Genomic DNA, 10,678 nt, shown 5'->3' on the forward strand with positions numbered 1-10,678 from the left:
CAGGTGTCAAGGGTGTGGGGGTCGATCATGGTTACTATTAATCCAATGACAGCGCTCTAGCTAAGGCAAACGTCAGCAACTGAGGCTCTGCTGGTTCCACAGGAACCACCGCCTGGAGGTTGAGGCGACCTCCCTGCACGACTCCGGGGACTACACCTTTGTCCTCGAGGGGTACTCGCAGAGCCTGTCGGCCAAAGTCCACATCATCGGTAAAAGAGGACTTTCTGCATACGGTTCTCACCATTTTTTTTTTTCAACATGCTTGATAAAAAGGTTGAACTGACCTCCGTGGACTTTGATCACAGATCCCCCTCGAGTGCACTTGGAAACGTTGAATTTCCCCGACAACACGGTGACCATCGTGGCGGGCAACAAGCTGCGTCTGGAGATCCCCATCAGCGGAGAACCGGCACCCAGGGTGGTGTGGATGAAGGGAGAGAGAGTCAGTCGCCCTTCTTCCCTCTTACTCTACCCCTCTCTCTACAGCCTAATGGCATCGTAAGGTCTTATTTCAATGCTTACACATGTTATCCTCCGTCTCTGGCTTCGGCAATCAGGTCATTCTGGAGTCTGGCCACCGTGTGCATGCCGAAACGTACGGCGACCACACCAGCCTCACCATCGAGGTGACTGAGCGGGAAGACTCTGGGAACTACAAGATCGTCCTGCAGAACGAGGCGGGAGAGGACACCGGCAGTGTCAAAGTCAAGGTTGTAGGTCAGTGAAAACCCCAAGGAAGGTGAACCATTAGTTTACATGAAGTTTCAGTTAGCTCTAACCCTAACTGCTCCTGACGAGCTGGTTGTCGCCTTGCATGGTTGACTCCGCCGTCAGTGTGTCAATGTCTGTGTTAACCGTTTTAAGTCACTTTAGATAAAAGCGTCTGCTAAATGCCCTAAATGTTAATGTAAATGTAAATGTAAGCTCAATGCTTCTTGTTAACCCTCTCTATGGTTGACTCGTCAGACATCCCAGACCCTCCAGAAGCACCTCTGGTTCCTGTGGTGGGCGGCGATTGGTGCTCAATGACCTGGGACCCGCCAATCTACGATGGCAGCTCGCCGATTTTAGGTAAACATTACATAAGAATGCAGCTTGAATGACAGCTTACACAGTTTCCATGTATCTGAGGTCCTTCATGGGTCTGCTTTGTTTGGGTCTTCTTTAAAGGGTACTTCGTGGAAAGGAAAAAGAAACAGAGCTCCCGGTGGATGCGGCTGAACTTTGACCTGATCAAGGAGACGACATTCGAGCCCAAGAAGATGATCGAAGGCGTTCCGTACGAGGTGCGGGTCTTCGCCGTCAATGCCATCGGCGTGTCCAAGGCCAGCGAGCCCTCCAAAGCCTTTGTCCCCCTCGGTGAGTTCCACTAAGTCTTCCTTGAATTACCGCTTGGCAGTATCTGCTTGGCACCCCTCTTAGTGCCGCAGAGGTTACGCGCCAACGTACACCGACACACACCACTCCTTGCGTCAGGCTACCTACTGTTTATCCAGCAGTTGGTTCATAACAACAGGGGCCGAGTGATAAAAGTGTTCAGACCCCTGGTTGGTGTTTATGGAGGGGGTCTGAGTGCCTGTCCGTTTGATCTACCCTTGGTAACAACGCCGCCCCCCGTCCCCCGTCCCCCGTCCCCCGACAGCACCAGCACCCGCCAACGACAACCAACCCCCCCCATACTCCCCTACACCCAGCCCGTAGTGCAGCTGCTGCCCCCCGTACCCGACCACACCAGGCACTCCGACCATGACCTCCACTGGACACGCCAGAGATTTAGAGGATATTAAATATGTCTTTATAATGGCTGCCAAATCATCTGTGGATTAGGGGTTTAGGAGGTCGGCCCGCGATAGGGTTCAATGGGAGTAAAGTATGAATCACTCTTTAAGAATAGCCAGCAGCACTGGGCTCTAATGAGATCTGATGAACGCTCAGAAGACATACCAGCCGTTGAGACAGGCGCCCCCGCTCACCCATAATGGCATCGCATTTTGGGCAACAGTTTGAGATCTTAATCCCGGTCTCTTTTATCTCCCCACTGGGGTGGAGGGATAGTGACCGCAAACAAGCAACAATGGTTTTGACTCGCTGGCTGTGTTTCGCTTTGGCTCACTTGTTCCGTTGTGTCCTATTCCCTCTATAGTGAATACTATTTAGGGAATGCGTGTAGGGGAATTCAGACACTAAGTTTGCGCCAGAAACAAGCAGGGCCGTGTTAGATGGTCATCCGTGACAGCTATGTTGCATGAAGAACCTTAAGTGCCGGACCAAGTAAATTGGCTGAATCTGATGACAATGAATCAATCGTTTTTTTGGAGGGGTTTTACAGTGCATTATACTGTAGCTATGAAGCAGTGCACAATATATCACATTTCAGTGTCTACTAAATGGTGACCCCCCCCTAAAATGTCCACTACATTAAAGATGACTCATTCTAACACAGAGTGTGTTTTGCTTTATGCCGCGTCGCCAATGGTTCCATGCAGCCGTGACCAGTGAGCCTACCATGTTGGTGGTGGATGACGTCACAGACGACACAGTGACCATGAAGTGGCGCCCGCCCGACACCATCGGCGCCGCAGGCCTTGATGGCTACCTGGTGGAGTACTGCGTGGAAGGAAGTAAGGCATGGACACGGCGCACCTCCCGCCCAAACACAAATGGGGACGACGATGATTTGTTTCTTTGTCAGACTCTTCATAGCGGCAAAGTGTCTGGTTTAATGGAGCATCATCAGAGAAGCAATGTGTGTACATGATTCCTATAAGGTAACATCTAAGCATTTTAGGTCTGATATTAAAGCAGAAGGTTAGGGGAGTGAGTCCGAGTGACCATCATGGAGCCTGCTATGGATCGGCCATGGCTGGAGCTAGATATGGGTGGAGAGGCCAGGTTCATTTGCCATACACTATTTGGAATATATATGTATAATGAAGGCAAAGAAACCGAAACTATCTACAAAATAAATAGGTCTGGCAATTAACAAGGTTACAGTATCAGGTCTGCAGAGGTGATACAAATGCTAACCAACATTACACATTTTAATTGTGGAGAGCTAGAAATAAAGTCAAGTGATAGTATGATATTATTATTTGGATAAATGTGTCAATGAGTCACCATGGGGCGCCATGCCCAGGCAGTGATGTTCTGTTGGCTCCGCAGCTGATGAGTGGATACCGGCCAACAAGGAACTGACGGAGAAAACCAAGTACACCCTCACAGGGCTTCCCACCAACGTCAAGATCTTAGTCCGGGTGAAGGCCGTCAACGCAGCGGGGTGCAGCACTCCACGCACCATCCAGCACTCAATCCTGGTCAAAGAAGTCATCGGTAAGACCCACATATATGCATACATAATTGTGCATTATATTTATTATATTATTATTTTCAGTATGCAAGCTCTCAAACAGATGCAATAGACTGATGAAAGGATGCGATAGAATGATGGCCGAAGTTAGCTAACACCGATTCAACCTTTTCACCAACAAAAGAACGAATCCGACAACGGACAACAACAACAACAACCACCTCTGGCCAGTGTCTGTCACACTGGCCAGAGGTTGATGTTGGTTGGGGAGAAGGGTGCGAGATCTTTTAGACAGCATGCAGCAGAACATTCTCAGAGAGCTTATATACTTATATACATTCGTTTGAGGCGTATATACTTAACTCTATATAATACACAATTAAACAGACTCTAATAGAAATGACAAATATACAATCATGTCAGGACAATTTCCTGTCTAAAAATGCATACATCAACAAGCCGTTTTATTGTGTCAACGCACACATCCAGAGCCTCCCAAGATCAGAATCCCCCGGCACTTGAAGCAGACGTACACCCGGAGAGTCGGGGAAGCCGTAAACCTTGTGGTTCCCTTTCTGGTACGGCGGACACACTCCTGACTCCACCACCCTAGGGGTTTTCACTCACCTTTCAGCCGTTCTCATGGTCTGTATTGAACGTGTCCTCTTTCCAGGGTAAACCCAGGCCCAAGGTCTCCTGGCTGAAGGAGGGCCAGCCCATCGACCCTACCCACGTCAGCATCCGCAACACGGAATGCGACAGCATCATTTTCATCCGCAAAGCCGAGCGCAGTCACTCTGGGAAGTACGAGCTGACGGTGCAGGTGGAGAACCACACCGACACGGCCATTCTTGACATCCAGATTGTTGGTAAGGAGACAAAATCAAGGTTGGCTCAGCCCACGTATGCAAACAAACACTCAATATTACTCACTTATGCTACACGTCATTCCCCCATTCTTTCAACCCACTTTCCTGTCACTCACACAGCCCACCACTAAAAATCTAAAATGTATTTATAGGAAAAGAGATTTAGTTTCTGTGGTCAGTCACAACCGCACTATAATAAACCAGCCCCTTTTAAATGCTGTGGTCTTGCATTAACTTGATTGGGATATAGTGGTTTCAATGGCTCAAGAGTGTTTAAAGCCCAATTCCATCCTCATCTCTTCATCTCTTAGACTTGCCCGGGCCGCCCCAGGCAGTGAACATCGAAGAGGTGTGGGGAGAAAACGTGGCCCTGGACTGGAGCCCCCCCAAAGACATCGGAAACTCCCCCATATCCGGCTACACCATCCAGAAGGCAGACAAGAAGACCATGGTATGGGTGGTTTGGCTTCCCTCATTGCAAACGCAATAAATACATGCAACTCTTCCTTCTTCTTTGTCCTTCTAACGCGACGCGTTCCATGTGCTCGACAGGAGTGGTACACGTGCGTTGAGCACTACCACCGCACGTGCATCACCATCTCGGATCTGGTGATCGGCAACGAGTACTTCTTCAGGATCTACGCCGAGAACATGTGCGGTCTCAGTGAATGCGCCACGCAGACCAAGGACTGCGCTCTCATCGTCAAAGAAGGTACTGCGAGAGTGTAAACACGCAGGACTTGATCGTTTAGACCAGTGGTTCCCAACCTCTTTTAGGACTGAGACCCCTTTTATTTTAAAGGCACCCAGTGCAACTTTATGTAAACATTCAATGAAAAATAAACATTCAATTTCTAGTCTTTTTTACACGTAGTAAGTTTCAATAACTCCATACCATTACATATCGACATTCAAGGAGCAAAGATGAGACGTCGTTGTGTGGTGAGAACTGATAGAAAATCGTAAACAACAACAATCGCCGGTGGGGAGAAGCCATTTTTCCATTGACTGGAAGCCTGCTTTATTTATTGTAGGTTACAAAAAATAAAGAAAATGGCAGCATTGTTGTTGTTATCGATTTTGTATCAGTTCTCACCACACAACGACGTCTCATCTTTGCTGCTTAAATGTCGGTATGTAATGGTATGGAGTTATTGAAACTTACTTCGTGTAAAAAAGACTAGAAATTTAATGTTTATTTTTAAGCCTCGAAAGTTGCACTGGGTGCCTTTAAGGCTCAGAAAATTGAAGTTGCAACCCCAACTTTTCTTAAATCCGAGTTTGCACACATTGCTTTAACCCTGTCACTATCTTCCGATAATTAATAATCGATCAATTTAAAAATACGTGCACCATCAAATATTTGAAGCTTATGCGCACAATTCCCCTGTGACCCCACACGCATATAAGGCGACCCCATGAGGGGTCAACACCAAGAGATTGAGAACCACTGGATTAGACAGCGTTTGATTTCAATGAATGATTGAACTTCTTTCCCTCTCCTTCCTTCCAGTCCCTTGGATTTCACAGCTGTTTTACCTTAACCGTGGACCTATTCTCACTTAACCTTTTACCCTCCCAAACTTCTCCTGTCATTTTAGTATGGACATCTCTCCAAGAGTTGCATGAATTGTGTTTGATTTTTCGTTGAAGGGTACGTCAAGGAGACTGTCAGTGATATTATTCAACATAAAACATAAGCAGGGATTTTGTTCTGTTCAGCCACAAGGCAGCCCTTTGCTTGTGGTTTACGAACACATACAAACAAACACAATTACAAACGCATACACACACGTACACACACATTTGTGTCCATATGCGTGTTTGCATATAACTCCTTCATGAACAGTTCTCTACATTAGTACGTAACAGCAAAAACCAAAACACAGAATATGGCTGCCATCTCCTTCCACGATTCTTTCGTCTTTGTCTTGAATTAAAATGAATTAAACAACCATGTTGTCTATCCCTCACCACTTAGGGGAATCCCTTCATGATACAGCTCAGCGCGCGTATCATGTACAACCCCGTTCCTCTACCCTTCCCTCCGCAGGTCTGCAGCTCAGGACCCCTGAGTACATCGACCACGACTTCAAGGAGCCCCCCCGCTTCACACAACCTCTGATCAACACCTTCGCCGTGGCCGGCTACAACGCCACCCTCAACTGCAGCGTCCGCGCCAATCCAAGGGTTGGTCACGATGAGACGGTTGAGGACATGTGTTTTGTGTGAAGTTTGATGGAGCTTCATGGAGCAGGATCTTGGGAAGAACATAGCCAGCATTTAGGGAGTAACTTCTAGGTTTATAGCATTAAACCGCTTTAAATGTACAAGTATTAAAATAAAGTAGGTTATATAAATTGTGATATTAATATTAGGATTCATTATGCCACGACATCTATGTACAAGTTACAACGAATAAATAAATTGTATGTACTCCCGTTAGAGCCAAGGGAAAGACAATGCTGTCATCTAATTGACATGCTCCTTGATGCAGGCTAATAAAGCATTGGTCCAATTTGTTCGATTTCATCCTTTTTCTCCACCAACTTTTTTGCTCACCTAAACTGCAGCCCAAAGTGATCTGGATGAAGAACAAGATCGCCATCATCGACGACCCGCGCTACCGCATGTTCAGCAACCAGGGGGTGTGCACCCTGGAAGTCAGGAAGCCCAACCCCTACGACGGCGGTCTGTACGCCTGTAAGGCGGTCAATGACCTGGGGGAGGACCAGGTGGAGTGCAGGCTGGAGGTCAAAGGTGAGTGTGGACCTCATGAGGGACACCTTCCTAGGCGTCTCGGGGACGGGTTTCCTAAAGCTTGAATGTCTTTTGTTGTCTCAGGAAAAGATTGCACACACACACACGTTTTTCTTTAAAGTTGCTTCCTAGTATAAAACCCCAAAAACGTGGGAACGTTTCATGGCAAACATGCCTTTAACGTTTAAAAAATAAGAAAATAATAAAGTATATTCTGTCATTTTCTGTGATTTCACTGGTGCTTTTAAAGATGTTCTATATGTGGCTAGAGATGGGAGTGTCTAATTCCCCTCATGGGTGCTCTGTGGCACAGCCAATCAGATGTCTGGGTTCGGCCTTCATGTGATTGGCTCATTGGTTATATATTTAAACGTGCTTCAATTGGTCAGACCTTTTCATTACACTAAGAAAATGGTTTGTGTTCAGAAAACAAGATATTTTAGGCTTTGGGAAACCAGTCTCTGTCAGACAATGTTGCCTAGAGCTTGGTGTGTGCGTGTGACAGGACACACCAAAGTCCACTCCCTGTACCCCTTGACATGTAAGTATCTAAACTCCTAAAACGACGACACAGGAATCACAATAATACCCATACTTGTGTGAAGTTCACATTATAATATCCTCCCATATCCATCACTGAATCCCCTAGCAATATCAGTTCTAAATTCACCCCTCACACAACTATCCAGATCGATCCCTTCATCTTGTTCATTGATGCATTACCTCTACACCAGACATGAAATGGGCCTGGTCTGTTCCTTCAGATATAAATTGCTTCTTTTGTGTTAGCAGGGTTTAGAGGCAATGTGTCCTTGTTGCTAAACTCTCACATAAGATAATCAATAGTCACAAGGCAGCCCTCTGCTTGTGGTTTACGAACACATACACACAAACACAATTACGAACACACACACACACACACACACACACACACACACACACACACACACACACACACACACACACACACACACACACACACACACACACACACACACACACACACACACACACACACACACACACACTTGTGTCCAGATGCGTGTGTGCATATAACTCCTTCATGTAAACAATGTTAACCCCTCTTCTCTTCTTTCTCCCCCAGTCCAAACTCAGGAATTGTGAATGTATGTTCTCATTCAAAGGTAAGCTTTCATATGGTTATGGCATATGAAGCTTATGTTATTCATTATGCATTTTCAATGGCCTATAACCATGCGTTTATCAGTAATCAGACTTTTTATCTTTTTACCACAGACAAAATAGAAATGCATGTTTGCATGACAGTTCTATATGTGTATCTGTGCTGTGTATGCTGTTATAGTTATAGTATATGAGTAGGCAAGATTGGTTCCAATGATTCTCATTAAAGCGGCAATCTTAAAGATCTAAAAGAGTTGAAGAGCTAATCTGTTGTGGTAGCTCTGCCATACTCTCTCTGGTGCAGCAGCCAGCTGTTTGGTGATGGAAAACACCTCACTTACTTTGCAGCCGGTGTGATTTCAATGCATTCTGGGAATGAGGTCACCACCACACAGGTCGTAACATTCATCATACTGCTAATGCAAGGGCTTTCATAAGTGGGACATGGGTTCATTCACTATGGTGAATTGGTCATTTGGTGAAAGATAGTGACTTGGAAAACATTTATTTCCACAAAAATCTTTGGAGATCTTCGATATTGCCCCCTTAACAACCAGACTTGAGCATGACTAAAGTAAATACAATGTGCATATTCTAGAGGGTTATTTCTAAAGGCTTTAGTCATGTGATCACTCATGTGCCCCGGGATTAATAAAGTAATATTTTATCTTATCTACCGTAATCTTAATTTATCTTACGTGATCTGTGCCGCTGAGGGAAGGTAAGTTCTACTCTGCATGAAACTTTCTGACGTGGGACTAGGGTTTGCCGATTAATTGGCGATTTCGATTTTCAGAGTCAAACTATCACAAAATCGAGGTTTTCGATTATTTTCATTATTTTTTTAATTTAATTTTTTATAGAAAGGGCAGAACAGCTGGATACATATCTGTATATTATTTTAGATTGGAACATTTTCTGTTTGACCATTTTGTGTATTTTTTTAAGGCGTAAATTCTCAGTTAAGTTCTCTGTTACAAAGTATTTTTTGGGAGAGACATGCTGAATAAATACAACATGTTTTCAAACTCAAAAACAATTGTTTGAATAATCGGGATTTCAATATTGACCAAAATAATCGTGATTTCAATATTGACCAAAATAATCGTGATTATGATTTTTCACATAATCGAGCAGCCCTACGTGGGACTACAGCTTGCTTCAGAGTTATGATTTCTTGTAATTCTAGCCTTTTAGACAAAGGTCTCAGAGGCCTGTATATATGACCCACCACTAAGCGGCCAGTGGAACTATTACACTCTTCCTGTAACGTCTTACTAAAGGGTCAAATTAACCAATAAATGCACACAACGGATATTGACTTCATACTACTGTTTAATTTAATATGATGGCTTTGTTGTAGGATAATCTAACCCCTTCTCCTTCCCAACAAACATGACCTTTAACCCCACTCAGGGGATAGAGGTCTCTCTCTCTCTCTCTCTGCCTCCCTTTCTTTCTCTCTCCCTTCGTATCTCACCCCCCCTTACATCTCTCCCTCTCCCTCACCACGTGCATCCGTGCTCTGCCCTCTACAGGAGGCTTCACCTTTATGGAGCTCATGCAACGCGGGGTCCCCCTCCATCTCATCGACAAGTACATGAACGAGGCCAAGGCAGCGGAGCAGGAGAAGTAGAGTCCGGATCCAGAGTCCGGATGGGGATTGATTTATTTAGCTGCCCCTGGACGAATTTGGGTGGTGGTGGGGGTGGTTACTGACTGAATGATGGCGAGACAATAGAGTGTGTGTGTGTGTGTGTGTGTGTGTGTGTGTGTGTGTGTGTGTGTGTGTGTGTGTGTGTGTGCGTGCGTGGGTCCGTCCATGTGTGTGCGTGAGCGTAGGTTGTTGAAGCGGGAGTGGTAGGTGTGGTTGTGGGTGGGCGTTCTGCCTTCTGCGTGGCGTGCTGTGTGCGCAATGGAACTTTAGCTAGTAGCCACCATAGACATGTCGATCCATTTTATTTGTCGCCCTCTGGTGGTGAACAGCAGTATTTCCTGTTTCCGACCAGATGCATGCCGTAAGTGTTTTGGTTCTTGCGTTGAACTACAATGTATGTCAAATCTATAAATAGACAAAAAATAAGTGTGTATTAAAACGAAAGTCCGAAACTATTGCACTCACCTATCCTGTAATCACATCGTGTTATTTATGGATTGTTGGCGTTATTTAATTATTTAACTAAAAGATGGAATTTTGAAATCTAAGATTTGGAGGAGATATTAAGGCTGTGAATGTTTGCTGGAGGAAGCGAAGGCCTAGAATTTGACATGGTCTTTAAACCAGGTTTCTATTAGGTATACATGTTAACGGTTATTTTTATTATGGTTCTGGGAATAGGCAGTACAATAGTAGGCTACAATGCCTGAGGAATAAATCTATGGGAATAAGAGACACATTGTCCACCTTCTCTGCATGGTGTTTTATCAATTCATGGTCAAAAATCTGGCTATATCATATGCGCATGCACTTGTCTATGTAAGTACGTTTCATAGAATAAAAATATATTGCACCATGTCTTCTTGTAATTACAACTGTTTTTGTCCGTACGTTTTTTTATGTAAAAAAAAAAATAACAACAATAACTTTGAATCATAAATA

At 45.0% G+C, this 10,678-nt stretch overlaps 1 protein-coding gene across 9 annotated transcripts in view; it reads left to right on the top strand.

Moving 5' to 3' along the window:
* The window catches only part of mybpc1 (myosin binding protein C1), a 31,711-nt gene extending 21,117 nt beyond the window's left edge, over positions 1 to 10,594 (top strand). For 5 of the 9 annotated variants that reach the window (XM_060038614.1, XM_060038615.1, XM_060038613.1 and 2 more), the window contains 14 exons: positions 103 to 209; positions 306 to 442; positions 558 to 717; positions 967 to 1,071; positions 1,171 to 1,359; positions 2,487 to 2,621; positions 3,163 to 3,330; positions 3,797 to 3,885; positions 3,981 to 4,176; positions 4,488 to 4,627; positions 4,729 to 4,888; positions 6,158 to 6,366; positions 6,750 to 6,936; positions 9,618 to 10,594. In XM_060038614.1, the coding sequence (XP_059894597.1) occupies positions 103 to 209; positions 306 to 442; positions 558 to 717; positions 967 to 1,071; positions 1,171 to 1,359; positions 2,487 to 2,621; positions 3,163 to 3,330; positions 3,797 to 3,885; positions 3,981 to 4,176; positions 4,488 to 4,627; positions 4,729 to 4,888; positions 6,158 to 6,366; positions 6,750 to 6,936; positions 9,618 to 9,715 (2,080 nt within the window). In that variant the 3' untranslated portion in view covers positions 9,716 to 10,594. Of the gene's footprint in view, positions 1 to 102; positions 210 to 305; positions 443 to 557; positions 718 to 966; positions 1,072 to 1,170; positions 1,360 to 2,486; positions 2,622 to 3,162; positions 3,331 to 3,796; positions 3,886 to 3,980; positions 4,177 to 4,487; positions 4,628 to 4,728; positions 4,889 to 6,157; positions 6,367 to 6,749; positions 6,937 to 8,041; positions 8,082 to 9,617 lie in introns of all 9 variants that reach the window. The other 4 variants (XM_060038616.1, XM_060038618.1, XR_009523178.1 and 1 more) reach the window with 3 other exon arrangements.
* Positions 10,595 to 10,678: the final 84 nt, after the last annotated feature.

Source organism: Gadus macrocephalus, chromosome 19 (genome assembly GCF_031168955.1).
Source record: "Gadus macrocephalus chromosome 19, ASM3116895v1".
NCBI lineage: Eukaryota > Metazoa > Chordata > Actinopteri > Gadiformes > Gadidae > Gadus > Gadus macrocephalus.